This window comes from Leptodactylus fuscus, chromosome 5 (assembly GCF_031893055.1).
Source record: "Leptodactylus fuscus isolate aLepFus1 chromosome 5, aLepFus1.hap2, whole genome shotgun sequence".
NCBI lineage: Eukaryota > Metazoa > Chordata > Amphibia > Anura > Leptodactylidae > Leptodactylus > Leptodactylus fuscus.
Window position 1 is genome coordinate 43,721,328 of NC_134269.1, and position 17,379 is coordinate 43,738,706.

At 42.8% G+C, this 17,379-nt stretch overlaps 1 protein-coding gene across 2 annotated transcripts in view; it reads left to right on the top strand.

Moving 5' to 3' along the window:
• Positions 1 to 2,020: 2,020 nt before the first annotated feature.
• LOC142202733 (hexokinase-2) overlaps positions 2,021 to 17,379 on the top strand; it is a 31,296-nt gene continuing 15,937 nt past the window's right edge. Inside the window, exons 1-2 of one of the 2 annotated variants that reach the window (XM_075273022.1) lie at positions 2,021 to 2,127; positions 14,126 to 14,288. In XM_075273022.1, the coding sequence (XP_075129123.1) occupies positions 2,071 to 2,127; positions 14,126 to 14,288 (220 nt within the window). In that variant the 5' untranslated portion in view covers positions 2,021 to 2,070. Of the gene's footprint in view, positions 2,128 to 6,192; positions 6,502 to 14,125; positions 14,289 to 17,379 lie in introns of those variants that run through there. The other variant, XM_075273021.1, reaches the window with a different exon arrangement.

Consider the following 17,379-nt stretch of genomic DNA (forward strand, 5'->3'; position numbering starts at 1 on the left):
TGTAGGCATTCATTTCTAGGGGAGAATATCTGTGTAATGTGTATGCAGATATTCCAGATTAGTATAACACTGTTCTTTACTAAAGCAGGGTGCAAGTGTTCTCCTTTTAGGGGTGCAGAAAAGATGTGATGACCTTACATGCTAACTGCACCAAAATATAATCCCTAGAAGGACTTATCCCAATAAATCTATAATTTATTATCATAGGCTATATGCACAATATACAGTGTATTGTCAGTGGCTTAACCTGGACTGGAAGGGCCCACAGGCGAACATTTGACAACAGCCCCCCCTTAGCCCCCTGACCCCTCTCCCCTGCACAAACCGCATTCCTGCACACACTATTATGTCCCAGAGTGGCCCCTGCACACAGTATTATGCCCCATAGAGGCCCCTACATACACTATTATGCCCCATAGTGGCTCCTGCACACAGTATAATGCCCTATAGCGGCCCCTGCACACAGTATTATACCCCATAGTGGCCCCTGCACATAGTATTATGCCCCATAGAGGCCCCTACATACACTATTATGCCCCATAGTGGCTCCTGCACACAGTATAATGCCCTATAGCGGCCCCTGCACACAGTATTATGTCCCATAGTGGCCCCTGCACACAGTATTATGTCCCATAGTGGCCCCTGCACACAGTATTATACCCCATAGTGGCCCCTGCACACAGTATTATGCCCCATAGAGGCCCCTACATACACTATTATGCCCCATAGTGGCTCCTGCACACAGTATAATGCCCTATAGCGGCCCCTGGTCATCTTCAATGTTGGACCAGACGTCATCTATCCCAGGCCAGAGTCGCAAAACATAATGACACTGGCCTGGCCTATGCGACGTCTGTGACATCACCAAATAGGCCTAAAGCCTGCCGGAGCACAGGAGAGGTAAGTAACAATGTTTTTTATGTTTCCTTCCCCCTCCTCCTCTCCCCTCTGAAAAGACCCCAGAGTATAATCATAGCAGTAGTTGTGGGGTTCGTGGGCCCGCAGCTTCACTTACCGAACCTTGCTCCTGCTGCTACCCCGGTAGTTACACCCCTGCATAATCGTGTTCCAAGTGATAGCAAGGACAGTCAGTTCTTAAAGTTGATGTCATGAAGTTATTTTGCGAGAGAGTATAATAATTGAAGACCCAGGGGGGATAAAAAACCACTGTTACTTACCTATCTCCTGGCTCTGTTGCATTCTCCAGCGCTGTCGGCCATCTTCAATGACGGCCGGGACGTCATGTGACGTCACGCAAGTAGGCCCCAGGCATGCCCGGAGCGCGGAGAGGTAAGTAACACGTTTTTTTTATGTTCTGTTACCTCTCCTGGGCTGATTATACTCAGGGGTCCAAAAAGATCGGTAAGTGTTGCCCGTTACCAGCTGGAGTAACTCTAGCCGGTAACTGCCTATTAAAAACAAAACAAAACAAAACAAAAAAACGCAGCGGTAGCGGCTGTTGACTGGGCCCCCTAATGTCCCGGGCCCTGTGGCATCCACTACCCCTGCTATTCTGGTAGTTACGCCACTGGTCCAGGCTTAAACTATCTGGTGAGGAGCAGAAAGCGGGTGCAGTTCCTGGACTGTTCAGCTGTATGAAGTTGCATTTGGCACCCATCCAGAAAGCTCCATCTCCTGTACAGCAGCCAGGTGCCATCACTGATGGTGCCTGACTGCTATACAGGGGACAGCGATTACTGCTTCCTTCCCTGTATTGTGTATTGTATGGGTACCAAAAGTGGCTCTGTACAATGGATTGGTCTGATCTGATAGATTCCTTGGTGTTTGGGACCCACGAATAAATACTCCTATAGCTTCTCTGTGAGCCCCAATATCACCCCTTAACAACTGGCGTAGAGGGATTGATAAATGGCAGCCGGTGGATGGACATCAGATACTGATCTGTTCAACTTGACATTGAAGTGCTTATAAAGATGGCAAGATACCAATGACCTTAGCTCTTGCCACCTTAATACAGTTAAACCAGAGTAAACTGAGTAATCCTCCAGCACCCTGGGCACATTCTAAGGGGAGACGAGAAGCAACTCTCAGAACTCCTGCAACACAGACATGACTCCACAAAATTCAGTGGAGTCTGAAGAATATGAAGAGGGGGACAGCCAGCAGGTACTTCTACTTTCCTTACAGATGAAATTTTATATCGACACAATTCAGTTTTCTTTAAGATCTTGATCATTTGTATCTACTGTATATGTTATTATTGAATATTTCAGATATGTTTCTTCTTTTATCCACCTACTGTGCATAAAACACATTGATGCTCAGACTATTCAGGTTGTGAATTACAGTAATCCTAAATCCATCCCCTAATCTGCCTGTATCATCTGAACTATCCCAAGCAGAAGCAGTTTAGGTAATAGGGTGGAACTGCGTACATGTATTCTGTTACCTATATACTAAAATAAGCACCGTATATACCATATATACAGCATATCAAAAATGGTGCATGGTCTGTAATTGAGAACATTTAGGTTTGGTAAAATATGGGCATTTCAACCCCACCCCATACCACCCTGGGACCACCGACTGGGGTTGCCCACTGTTAGGGTGCATTCACACTACGTTTCCTGAAGCTTATTCTGAACGTGTTTTACGTTCAGAATAAGCTTCAGGAAACGTAGTGTGAATGCACCCTTAGATGGCTTTCTAGCAGGCCACACATACCTACATTTGTCAGGTTTGTTTGCAAAAATTCAGGATAATCCTGGTGAATTTAGGATAATTGGCAACTAAACATGATCCTATATACAACATTACCAGATTTGTAAAGCTAGTAGTTTGAATAAGCAGTGTATTGCAGCAGTCCTACTTATTCTATGTATTATGGGATAAATGTAGACATCCGCAGGGGATTTGTCGCAGACATTTCTGTGACTGAGCAATCTCTTGGATTTGTTTCTGCAGCATGTGTGGACCCGGTCCATTGCTATTAATAGGGTAGTAGCACTGCCCACTGCCATTTGTGACTGTACCATGACACCGTTTTTTATTGGAGAAGTGGAGCCATATTGGTTATATAACAACATTACAATATTATACACATTACTGGTATGCAGCAGAAGCAGAACTGTACACAGAATCATAGGCCACATAGAAAAGCACCACTTCCAAAAATGTCATGAAAAAATAACATGGCATAGCAATTAAAACTAGATATCATATGTGGTTTGTATACTGCCACCAGGAAAGAAACACATTGCATATGGGTTTACACTGGCCTCATCAAGTGACTGGGGCTAAGCTGCAATACCAAGTACAACTCCATGCAGTGTACAGCGCTGTGAGTGACGTTTAGTGACTAGGAGACTATAATAAAGCCAGGCCTTATAAGCATAGGTAACCAGTGGTGAAAACTGGAGGGGAGACAGAGCACCCCAAGGGCCAGGCGCTGGTTCCAATAATGTAGCCTGGGGTTGGAACTAGCCCAGAACCCTCCAAGTACAGGATGTAAAGTAAGAAAGCAAAGCAACCCCTTTAAGCAGGATTGTATTTAGTTTGTGCCATAGGGGGAGCAGTTCAGTGCCGGACTTGCTCTCATCATTGCCCCCATAGCACTGGTGTTCTCTGCTTCTGTGTAGATACAGGACTGGAAAAAAGTTTCCATGAAAAATCACTGAGCTTTATAACTTGCAATTTCTGACTACACCAAAGTTTCTCTGACCTAAGACTTGCTTGTGTCACAACCGCATCACATGGAGGTCACACTCATTATTTTTAGTAGTAGACTTGTGTAGCCAAAAATAAAAAAGTCATGCAAAGTCACATACATAACTTTCTGGTGCTCACCACCTAGATATGGCGGCATTCACATAAGGTTCCTATATCGTCCCTGAAGAAAGGGATATCACATACGGCCTGGTAACTAAGGTTTGTGACCACCACAGCTATGTGAACCTGCTATTTCAGTATTTCAGTCGTAGGCTACGACTAAGGAACATTACTTCCGAAACGCGTCAGCCAGGACGCTTTCCTCATGTTATGAGGTTTACTTTTGCCATCTGAATAGATTTTTATATAATTCTTTTACATGGATTAAATAAAACTTGGATTTTTATACTCGTGGTTGCTGGACTGTACTTCGACTTCTCCTGTTTTGGACACATTCTGGGCTATTTCAGTCCGTGCACCCGGTCTCACCAGATGGAATGTGAGGTTTTTTTTTTTTTAGAAAGTATACATGTTTTTCACTTTTTTTTGCAAGTGGGCTGTGTTTTCCCTCTCTCTCCCCAATTCCTATGATTATTATGGTTATGGTTATATTATATATAGGCCATGCTTTATAACCAGACATGCAGTAAAATAATTCATTATGGAGAATACAGGATCTCTATCTCCCCTTCATTTAATATTTATGTAATATATGTAGAAGACCAAAGTACTCCTTCTATTGCAATTGCTGTGTCACTTGAAGTTGCAGACAGGGTTGCGTCATCCTACATCCTGTGTGACTATAGGTTCCTGGTGACATTGTAGTGCCCAACCCATAGCCAAGCCTCCAGCATGCTGACAATGACACAATGCATAGCATGCTGTCCTGGAAACACTACATGTATTAACCGTGCCCCAGGGAGGTGACAGCTCCGTCATGTTAACACTGACGGTCTTACGTTTTACTCTACTTCTTGACCTTTTTACTGGTTTTTAGACATGTCCTGTAACCCTGTGATGTATTGTACAACAGTGACAACTTCCAGCCTGACCACCCTTGCTATATTCAATCCATATGCCATAAATGTGTCGAATGGGAAAATCATTTAATAGGATTGTCCGGTGTAGAAACCAATTTCCCCATATACTGTTAAGGAATTGTAAGTCAATAGAGGGGGTGGGGGTCCTCTGTTCAGGATCTCTTATTCTCTCTATAACATCAGATAGTCTGTCCACCCCTCCAAAAATGGCTGGTTCTGCCAGCAGACATAGATCGAAATTTTGGGGCTAATTTCCTGTGACGTAATAGGAGGTCAGCACACGTCTGGTGTAATAATGAGCTGGTTGAACAAGCACATGATGTGTACGGAGCCGCAGGCCTTATGTCCTTCTAAGAACACACACCTTACTAGGAGATGTCTGCTGTGGACATAGCTCCGGGGAGAGCTGATCAGGGGTTTCCTTGCCATAAATCTTCAGGATATGACAGTGCCTAAGGCTATGTTCACATGCTACAGGTTTTCCGTCTGGATTTTTTTGGCTGTGCAGCCTATTTCAGTGAATAAAATATAAAAAAAAATCTCCTCCACACATTGTGATATAAATGGATGTGGCGCATTGGCGTGATACCTCTACTTGGCTCCTGCCACTTGCACTATATGCTCCCCTCTTGTCTTCTGATGACCCATGGCTCCCTTTTGTACTACACTACTGCTTCATCAGTGATACTGTGACCAATTGGTGACTATTCTATAGTGCGACCTGGGAATTGGGAAAGTCCATCTTATCTTATGATAGATAAGAGTGAGGAATGGTAGACTCCTAGTCTCTTCTAACCAGGGCTAAACCAATGCAGTCTTATATGTGCTAGAGGTATTAGGATACATAACCCTGCGTGCTCAGACTGCTCCAAAAATCTGCAAAAATCCTTAAAAAAAGGGTCAAAATCTGACAAAAACTGACAATCAAATACTCTGTGAAAGTAGATTTATTTGAGGGACACAATTTGTGACCACAGTTCTCACTGGGAACCCATGTCCTCCAAACAGGACAAACCCTTTAAGCTGACCATGGACATAAGGGTCTATATATGTGTGTAACATGGAGGCCGGCTTTATTGGTGCAGTGAGTGTGCTGTGTCTTCTGCCTGTACTGTAATGCTAGGCTATGATGTGGCACTTGTATAAGGCCCGGCTGTGCAGTATATAGATGCTGCTGGCAGGGGATGATGCCCCGGCCTCTCCTCTCCACATTCCCGTACATGACATGATCAGGGGGCGGGGCCAGTCATTGTTACTTTCCGCGACCACCCAAAGCCAACAGCCCCGCCCATACCCAACATCTGAACCAATCCTAGCGTCGTATCGCCACACACCCCATACTCAGCCAATAGCTTGCCGTGCCGGCTCCTACAGATATTAACCCCTATGGTCCCGGCTAGAGATGCTGCCGTTCTCTATGTATATGAATGTATAGGTCCGGGGCCGAGTATACAGGCGGCTGACTGATGGACTGTATAGGGGAAGTTGTCACTTCCCGGTATTAGTCAATACTAGTGACCACAGGGGTAGCACGGCGCTGTGCGCACGTGACTCACCGGGAGGGCAGGATGCTCAGGACGTGCCGGCGGCAGCGTGCGGGTTAAAGATGGGCGTGACGTCAGCGGGGGCTTGGCTGGCAGGCATCAGTGAATGAAGCACATTGTACGGAGAAGCCAGGGGAAGCCGGCACTGCTGAGGAGCACAGGACACGGGACGCTGCGGTACAGACATGATAGCATCACATCTACTAGCATACTTCTTCACCGAGCTCAACCATGACCAAGTACAGAAGGTGAGTGAGGGGGGGCAGAGGTACAACTGTCTACAGGATCCAGCTATCTATAACCTATCTATCTAAACTCTATCTATCTATAACATATCTATCTATCACATCATCTATCTCACGCATATCTATCTATAACATTATTTATCTATACTATCTATATATCTCTATAACATATCTATCTTTCTATGATCTATCTATCTATAACATCTTTTTATATATAACATATCCATCTGAAATATATCTATCTATAACCTATCTATATCTCTCTCTATATAACATATGTCTATATACAATATTTCTCTATCTATCACGTTTATCTATCAATCACATATTTATTTATCTGCCATCTTTCTATCTATTTTTATCAATCAAACAAACACATCTATCTATCTATCTATCTATCTATCTATCTATCTATCTATCTCCTATCTATCTATCTATCTATCTATCTATCTCCTATCTATCTATCTATCTATCTATCTATCTATCTATCTATCTATCTCCTATCTATCTATCTATCTATCTATCTATCTCCTATCTATCTATCTATCTATCTATCTATCTATCTATCTATCTATCTATCATCTATCTATCTATCTATCTATCTATCTATCTATTTCTATCTCATTGATACCAGAGTTTACTGTAGGGGGCACAGTTGATATGAGTGCAGTGTGAAGGCATGCAGTACAGATACTGTATACTACCTATAGCATTAGGTAACTACATATAGGGCTGTCTTCACACTTTGTGGTTTTCTGCCTTCGAATAAGACAAAATTCTCTAGAAAGGCTATTTCTACTGTAGTACGTTTACACATTTAGTTCTTCACAACCACCGCTTGTGTTTCCGACACATTTATTTGCAGTTTTATCCCATGACTGACATGCATGGAGAAAGCCACGGTGACATTGAGGTCACATGGAAACTGCAAAGAAACCAGGTAGAAGCCGCACAGAAACTGCTGAGTGATATCGCCGCTATTATTTAATAAAGGCCTGCCGTGTTACAAAGTGCGGTATTATATATGTCCTATCTCTAGGCGGCATGGTATATGGTATAGGGCAGGAGGAGCAGAGCAGATTGATGTGTAGCTCAGTGGGAAGGGATTCAGTATTATTCAGTCTTATTCTGGGTTTAGGAGTCCAGTGGGCGGTCCTATCAGTGATTGTGCATGCAGAGATAGCTGTCAATAACTCATAGGTCCGCCCACTTGACTTCTCAACATAAAAAGCAGAGATTGCAATGGATAAATGACATGTTATACTGAATCTTTCCCTATAAACCTATACATCCATCTGCTCTGCTCCTCCTGCTCTATAACATACCGACTGCAGATCAGATATCACGTTCAATGTCACAAGTTCCCTTTTATGATGCCAGTGCATTGTAAGAAACTTTTAAAATGCGCTCCTTGTGAGGGCCCAATAGTATAAGGGTATGTATTACAATGCACAGTGTTTGGGGGTCCATATATTATTGGGCAGTGTATGGCTATGTTCATATCTGCATTGGGTGTCTGTCCAGCTCAGATCCGTCAGAGATTGATGGACACAAAAGTGCTGAAATACTGACATTTAGTTAAAAAAAAATTAGGTCTCTTCTGTGTCCATTTGACATTCTCAGGCTCCATTTATGTCTGTCATTTTGGGATTTGTCCATTTTTCCATCGTTCAACAGACCAGAGGAACGGAAATGAAAGAGCAGGTGTGAATGTTGCATAAGAGGAAAGTAAATGACCCCCTGCCCTCATCTCAGCAATGTTACAGGGACGCTATATAACTCCTGTAACCCGTTCTCAGCGGTTTTGGTGACTGTGAGGAGCCCAGCCTTGTATCTGGCCTGGGACCAGTTCCATGTGTGAGTGCAGGCAGGTGGCTGCCAGAATTTTCAGGTCAAGGGGTTACGGATGAAGCCTGTATAGCATTCAATGACATGACTCTGCGCTCATTCCAGTAACACGCTGTCCCCGTATACACTTCTATATATTCTTCAGCCTCCTGTTGAGAGTAACTAGAGGGGTAAATGCCCATGTGACGCTGGCACGGCTATGATGGCGCGGACACAATGCAACCTGTGTAACGCTGATAGGGATTTCCCCGCTGTTGTAAGCTCGCTTTTCCTCATTACTAACCAGCGATTACTACAATATGGAAATAAAAACTCCGGCTTGAACAGGAAGTGTATTTAGTTCCGTCAGCCCCGTGCACGACGTGATCTCTTAACTCTTTGCTGCCTATTCACATAAGAGTTTGCTCGCTTGCACATGCAGTGTTTTGGTCAGCATTTTGCATTAGTGATTGTAGGCCGAAGCCTGGAGTGGAGTCAATAGAGAGGGTATCATGGAAAGATTTGCATGTCGCGGACACACACCTGGTCTGGCTCATGAATACTGATGCAAAATACTGACTAAAATACCCAAGTAGTCTAAAACCGATGAAATTCCAAAAGTATGTCACCTGGTAAGACAAGTATGTCACCTGGTAAGACAAGTATGTCACCTGGTAAGACACTGTCACACGGCTGTATGAGCTTTAGGCGTAAGTGACCCTACACAATCTAGCAGCGTCATCACTCATAGGATAGTGATGTAATAAATTCAGTCATCCATACAATGGCTTTTAGCATGTGGTGAGATTTTGTCCACTAAACATGTAAATATACCCTTTAAGGAGCCCCAAATGGATTTTTTCATATTGATACCACCACCCAGACCCCACACAGGAGCGGATTGTACAAAAGGTAGAAGTATAAGAAGAAGGAGCTTCCTAACGCAGACGTAAACGTAACTTTAATTGCAAAGGAGGGCGACCATGGCTTGCGAATTTCAAGGAGCATTGACGCCTAAACCCTTCCTCAGTCCCATTATCTTGTCTCGCTCCTCAGGCTTCCCAAATCATTGTTGAGAGGTAATTGGTTTTGCTCCATGTTCATTGTCCATGAGGTAAATTGGCAATGTATAGTCTTCTATCGGTTCCTAAGGAGTTTCTAGGTGAATTCTCCGAACAAGCGGATACAGCGATAAGGTTGCTTTATCTTTATGGTCAGCGCCGTGACCTTTCAAGGATCACCGGATTCTCAAGGAGAACAAGAAGGAGAAAGTCAGACAAAGCAATTCTAGTAGATGAGATGAGAATTGTATGGAAATCCATTCCAGTGGGTGGAATTTGGGTGACAACATAGTTAGATATGAAGATCCCCAAATGTTTGCATCTGCAGCCACTTGGTTCAGGAGTCTGCGCCTCTTTAAGACATTCATGATGAAGCCTTTACTTTGGTTTGGTTTTGGCTTCCCTTGTATAGATTACACTAAAGCTGTATATGGGATATTAACCATTCGGCTCACAGTCCATGTGGGATTGGATGAAAATTAGGTCACCTTAGCTATATCATGAGGCTGGATCAGATATACTGAGATGTACAGTGAAAGAATGGGTTGTCATTGTATAAGACTGTGGATCTCTGTAACAAGACGTGACCATGGGTGGCATACGTTCCACTGAATGTTCAGAGGTAATCTAGGGAGAATCATTTTGTACCTATGGACTCTGTAATCCACTGTAATGTCGTATAGGTGCCGTGCACAGGGATATGTCACGTGCATGATCCCTATATCAATGGATGCAATCCTGGATTACATGAAATACTCTCCGCAATACATCTTTACAGTTTAGGAAGTGTGTAATGCTTTCCAGGAACTCTTCAGTATTGGAAGTCCTGGAGATAATGTACAGATATGTAGATGGAAATACAATATAGAATACAAAGACAGGGTTTCTTTACACTAAAATGAAAATATTGCAAGCTGCTTTAGGGCAAGTGATTGGCATACCTAGCTAATGCCTCCTCTTGGGGGACATATTTCAAGTCTACAAAACTCTATATAGCCTTCATACCTGGTATTTTCATTATATAATACAGTTTGCAGCTTTCCTTGTAGAATTATATGTGAAATCTGGAGTGGGACCATTACTTGTTATACGGCATTTATAGTGTTACCGTCATCATATGTGACTCGTGATTCTAGTTTACGTCAAGTATCATTGCCCATGAGTATCTGCACTTATAACGCCACAGTCCTCTAAACATGGCCACCATTGGTAGACATAACTAATACCATGTGCTCGTGACATGGTTAGATCAAATATACAAATATAATCTACACTAGTGCATGCACTTGAGTTACTATAGATGAATGTGAACTGCGCTGTAGTGAGTCATAGTATAGACATGAGACATCCCTAAAAGCTACGTGCAAAATGTGTCAGTGATACAAGGTCATATGTAGAGTAGGAAACACTCATGGGCATAATATCAGATACATTATAAAATATTAGAACTCTTATATTAAAAGGGATATTCCAGTACATTGAAGGTATGAGTGGATCGAGGAGAACTTGCTGATTGTTGGGGATCCAACGACAAGTCATGAGAATGGGGGTCTCATACCACTGCAAGTTGAGTATGCACGCTACTGCTCCATTCATTCTCTATGGGACTGATATCCATACAAGTGAATAAAGTGGTCAGGCATGCATGACCAGTTGCTTTATTTATTTAGGGGTATAAGGGGGCTCTTTCTCATGAATGCAAGGACCCCTACCGACCCGAATGTTATCCTCTATTCTATGGGTAGGGTGTAAATAACTGCATTTAACTTTGCGCCCATCCTATAGTATATAATGTATGGAGTTATACTTGGAACTAGAACTTTAATATGACACGCCTAAAGTTCCCTTATTCCGAGAAAACCCCTCCGCAGTTAAGAGAAGTTCTTTCCCCTTCTCTCACGCACATAGGGCTGAAACCAGACACCCTCGCTGGAGGAAGCTGACTCATTTCTTCATCCACCTCATGCATTGCTACATGATGAAAGCAGAGCATGTGATAGTGCAAGAGGCCGAGACATCATTTGTTTGGAGAGCGGACCAGTTTTTGGCAGGTGTGGCCGGTCACTTATACAACTACTAATTGTCAATTGCATTCTCGTGAAGGCGCTCATGTCCATGTGCGGCATCTTGTAATACTTCTCTCAGGACTGTTATTATACAGAGATGTGTGGATTGACTTTGAGGCAGCGCCGGAAAATACATTTACTAGGAAAATTATAGTATAGTTAGATTTTTAGGCATCACAAATATATATCGGCCCTGGGAATTCCAAAGGGACAATCTTCTACCATCCTAGAGGACCAAAGACGTAACCGGAATCTCCTGGGCCCCAATACGAAATATGTTATGAGGCCCCCACTTATCATGTGTTATCATACTGGTGTCTTCTTTAGTTTTGCCCACTGAGGGTCCAGAGCCCTGTATTCATTTCTTCCTCTGCACCCCCAATAGCTACGCCTCTGTTTGGAGCCAAAGGGGTCAATGGACACCTCTCATGAAGCAGGGTCAACCTGAACTTCTGCAATTGGTTAAACTGCTGCAATGTGATATCTTAGCTCAGAAGACAACAAAAACCAATACAATGTAGTTAGAAAATGTGATGAGATATCACGCTGCAGCTTTTTAACCAATTGCAGAAGTTTTGGTTATTCCTGCTATGTCTGTACATTGAACATGCTGTAAACATATACTGTACATCATATAAACTATATATAAAATATACTGACATATAAACTATATAACCATATATATAAATGTATAAATTATACTTAGATTCTGGTCACTGAATGTCTCACTGCTTGCAATGCCCTCACTTGGCATCAGTTCTGCATTTAGGTTATCACAATTTCACCCTAAACTGTTGCAGGAGAGACCATAGAGACAACTACGAGTAATTTATGATCATATTCAGACCACTGGAACAGATTTCTATTTCTCCTAAAAAATTGTATTGTCATCCTTGAAGATTTTTGCAGTGATTCACCCGAACACGACATGAAATAAAATGTTCTGGATTATTGGACTATTTCAGACTTCATATTAATGTTTTGCACTAGAAATGATGCCTTTTTATCCTACTTTTTGAGATAAAGGTGTTTTACTGCTTGTGCAAATTACCGTACGCTATTCAGGGTTGTTTAAAGAGTGGTAGCCATATTTATGGCTGAGATGATGACATATGTCTATATGTCACAAGCAGAGCTGACCAGGATTATGGACACAAGCGACCTGGAGAGCACTTGTCAGCACTAACACAGAGAATGGAGTCAGAAGCACAGCTCCATCCCCTGTGTAGTGGCCAGGCCATGTTACTGCAGCTCAGACCCCATCCACTTCGAAACTGACTTCGTTCTCTGTGTTAGTTCTGGCAGGCACTGACAATATCTGAATGAAGGTCGTGCCAGGGGTCAGATCTCACTATTCTGATATTGGTGATCTATCAGAAGGTTTGGTCATCAATATCTGTAACCCAGAAAAGTCCTTTGAGGACCAAGAGTAAATTTCCAGGTGCATTGGCCCATATCATGGATTCGCTTGGTATTGTATTGACATACACTGAGACTTCTCATTCAGCCATTATATTAAGCGACCAAGTAAGGTCAGTGGGGATCTGATCCTTACTTCTCCCATCATCAGAGATGTCTGATAGCAAACCGAACATTATCATCTAGCCCGTCTGATCCAGCACTCTCTATAAGGACCCGCTTTCTAGTAGGGTCTCCAGGAGACCCTAGTCATGTACTGACATAGCAATCGCAAGTCTTACAAGGTAACCAGCATTAAGAGTCTTTTATCAGTCCTGAGTTTGTCTGGTGTTGAGCTTACGTCTTCATTATTTGAGGATTAAAGAGATCCACGAGTTTTGTCTCTTCAGCATCCTGGAGGAGACGGAAACTGTGACTAGGGAGCGTCTGACATTACAACGTGTAATTACAGGCTTGGCTGCAAACATTATTGACTTCTTAACTCTTTGTGTTACTGTCTACATGCTACAGCTACCATACAGGTAGTCTCATTTTATATTGGTTTACTTGTTTCCATAGACGATAACCTTGCAGAATCCGCATAACACCAGGCGTACGTTTTTGTGTTCCTAGGGTTAGTCTAAGGTTGGCCATATACGTTCCATCACTGGTGGCTGAATGCACTTTTAGCATCCCCATCCATGTGCATCCTTGGCTTGACTTACTTGGCTAAACGTGTGCGTATTCTGTATGTGGAGAAGGGAATAGACGGCTGCCAGACTAGAGGGGTGATAATGTGGTGCAGATTTTGCACATGGATTTGTCTTGTGCTAGACATGCACCATAACCCCCATTCTGTGCCTTGCTCACATATTGCACAAATGTGGACAGGGACATCGCGGCCTGGAATATATATAATAGCTCATGCCAGAAAACTGATAAAGATCTCCATTCTTCAGCATGGGCCGGAGCCTCTTCATATATCAGTCCTGCCTTGCACCACCTTTAAGACTGGCATATGAAACACCAGTCTTAATAAATCCACCCGATATATGGTTGGCTAGTCATGATAAAATTGTTGGATCCGGCATTATTCTAGTGTGTAGGGCGGCTTACCATACAGGTAGTCACCGTGTACCAGTCATGACATGGGCTCAGCTCAGGATGAGGAATTGGCTTGAGGGTTCTTTTATGCGACTATAAAAATTGAGAAAAAGAATAATCAATAACCATTGTATTTGCAAATCATTGTCACCACTGTTGTTCTCTTTGCAGGTGGACAAGTACCTCTACCACATGCGCCTCTCCGATGAGACACTTTTGGATATATCAAACAGATTTAGCAAGGATATGGAGAAAGGACTTGGGGAAGAAACCAACCCAACGGCTTGTGTGAAGATGTTACCCACATTTGTACGGTCTACACCAGACGGGACAGGTACAGACAACATTACAAAACTTATATACTGTCTATGTAATACCTTGATGAAAGTGATTTGGGATGTAGCGCTAGTAGGGCAAGTATCTAACCTAGATATTTCTTCAGGACCACCCACTGGACCCTTACCACGTGAATGAGCTTACATTTCGATCAATAAAGGTTATCCTAAATCTTTTGCCACAAACCTACAGATGTAACAGAGTTAACCAGAACTTCTGCAGTTGCTTACAATTTTTCCAGTGATGTTTCATTGGTTTTATTGCCTTCTGTGATAAGATATCACATTGCAGTGGTTTAACCAATTGCAGAGGTTCTGGGGAAGAAGTCATTGTCTGACCTTGTTAGAATGACAGCTGTCTTATATATCTTAAATGTTCTATACAGGATATAACCTACTGAAACCCGCTGTCATTTGAGTCCCATATACTTCGATGTTTAGTAAGGGTAGCAGACGTGCCACAGCCTGGCATTTTGGCAGCTGTCTCAATTATGCAAGCACGAGAATGTCTTTGGGCAGTGAAACGCTCCCTTTTAAAAACACGTCTTTGTGCTGAAACACTGCAAGGACTGTAGTAAGCAGAACTCAAGCACGGCATAGCGGGTGGCTGCCACGTTGATAAAATATCCTGCTATCACTGCAGTATCACTTTATCGCCTTTGTAAAGGACAGTGGAGCATTTGTTAAAGTGTGCCAGTCCTGTGTGCTAAGATTAGATGTGGGGAGAACCATGCAAAAGAGAACAGTGCGAGGCGTTGTACAAGCAACATAAATAATACACCTATCATGTTGCTGGTGTCTATGGTCTCCTATTGATCTATAGAAAAATTCTAGAGAATCTACGTACATTGGGGATTCCTCAAATCTATGCAACAAAAGTGGCCTAAAGTAGTTACAAATCATTATTTCGTGACTAAGTAACGCATTTTGCAACTAAAATAGTCGCTAGTGACGTTTTTGCAACACCCTCACTACCTTATAGAAAATGGTCGCGGCATGAGCAACATTTTTGTCAACATTATACACAAAATTGGTGTAAGTGTCTGCAGAATCTATGGCAAAGATTTGTACCTAGGCGCAAGGATACCGCAAGGTGTATGACGAGGAGAAGGAGACATCAAGACCGCAGTAAAATATGCGGGTATTGGTGAATCAATCCGATTGTCTTCATGGTATACAAGGAATCATTGTTCTATTCTTAGGTGCCTTAGATGCCAGCTTGCTCTTGGGCATGTTTTACTTCAACACTATTTCCCAGAATATTTCCCCATTCACACTAGTAAAATGCAAAATACCGGTAGGCAAAGACCTATGTGGGCCCAGACATGAGATGGTGCTCTGGATAAGCTTGGCCATCCTCCATTGGTCCTATGAATCTGTACAGGGCTGTGCAGCCAGTGCAACACATTGGAAGGCCTTGCACCTCTGCAATTGGGAAAGGGCTCTTTTGAGGAATCTCGCAAGGAACTTGATGCTGCTGTATATCCGACAGCTTCTGCTACATGGGAATGTTTGTTTAATACGAACAGCCATTCCTCTCTACAGCTGTGCACATAATAGGTGGGGGTTATTGGGTTCTGTAGTGTTGACACAGGTTGGACTCCCATTGTTTAAACATTTGACGCTGATGTAAGGTAAGATCTCCAGAAGAAAGAGCCGCCCCTGACCTAAAAGCCAGGTGTCAACCTATCTGGACAATGGTGACGTCTGACAGGGTGGAAAAGTTCATAGGAGCCAATCTGTAAATCCTGTAATTGCTGAGACCATTTTATTTTATATCACTTGCTATAAGTGAATAGTATTACTTCGGCTTCTTGCTAATACCTGCTTAGGGATTATTCTTCTAATAGATCACATATGGACCGCAGCTGTATTTCAGCGCTACATATGGATTGCATCTAAATTGTGCCTTTAACCTACTTATATGATTTACTGGGTCATGTAGGGGAGACAAAATGTGGGTATAGTAAACCGTAGCAACCAGTCAGATCTCACCTGCGAATTTACCAGAGTAGGCAATTAAATCTGGAATCTCCTTAATAGCTGTCACCCAACATCTTTGGTGCGGTAATGAAAACAGGACGATTTCAAGGTGGTAAAAAATATTATTGATTAATATATAGTTTTGTTAGAAAAATTCCCAGTTTTTAGCATCTATTAATAGTCACTGCTATACTGATCCCAGCACAGTTGGAATTTTCTCTCTAACTCCCACCGTTCCTGAGCAACAAGCACAGTTATTCTTGGTGTTTGATGAGCTGTATAGGCTCCGTACTGACAGAAGGGCGGTGTCAGGCAGAGAGCGAGATTCAGAGCACCAATCAGAGGCAGCCAGTGACAGAGCTCAGAATCACACCCCTTGTCTGATCCTGGTGCCTAAATATCCCATTAGGCACCAAAACTAACAGCATCGATTGCTCAGGAACGGTGCGGGCTAGAGAAAAAATTCCAACTGTTCCAGAACCAGTGGAGTAGCGGCTATTAAATAATGCAAAGAGCTGGACTTGTTGGAGGTGGACTCCTAAGCCCAGAATAAGCCAAAGATACTGAGATACAAGTTATACTGGCACTTTTCTAAGAAAACTTATATCACTCGTCCGTATACATGCTGCCTGCAGCTATGTGGGCTACATTTTCAACATGACAAGTTCCCTTTAAGAATTTAATAAATCGTATTACGAAAGGCCCCTCTAGACAGATACTGTGCTTGCATAAGAACACACCCTCTATGAGGCAAAGGCCTAAGGCATGGGTTATGCAAGTGAGTTTTTATAACAAGAGTGCAAGTTATTAATAGAGAAGGTGACGGTGATGTATACCTGATAGGCAAGTATTTCTAGTTGCACCTACCAAGCAGGGGTATTAACATGCTACAGCATACAATAATCTAGTAGATTTCTTCCTTTTTTCATCCATTACACCCATGACTCCTAACTTTATGGTTGTATTTGCATGATGTCTTCTAGTTCTTATTGCTACTCCGCTGGCTTCTACCGTCTGTAATATGTGATGTCCCTCTTTGACTTCAAATAATGAGCCCCTAACACATTCTTAGAAAGATCTCCATATTGTTTGTGTTATATAATGTTT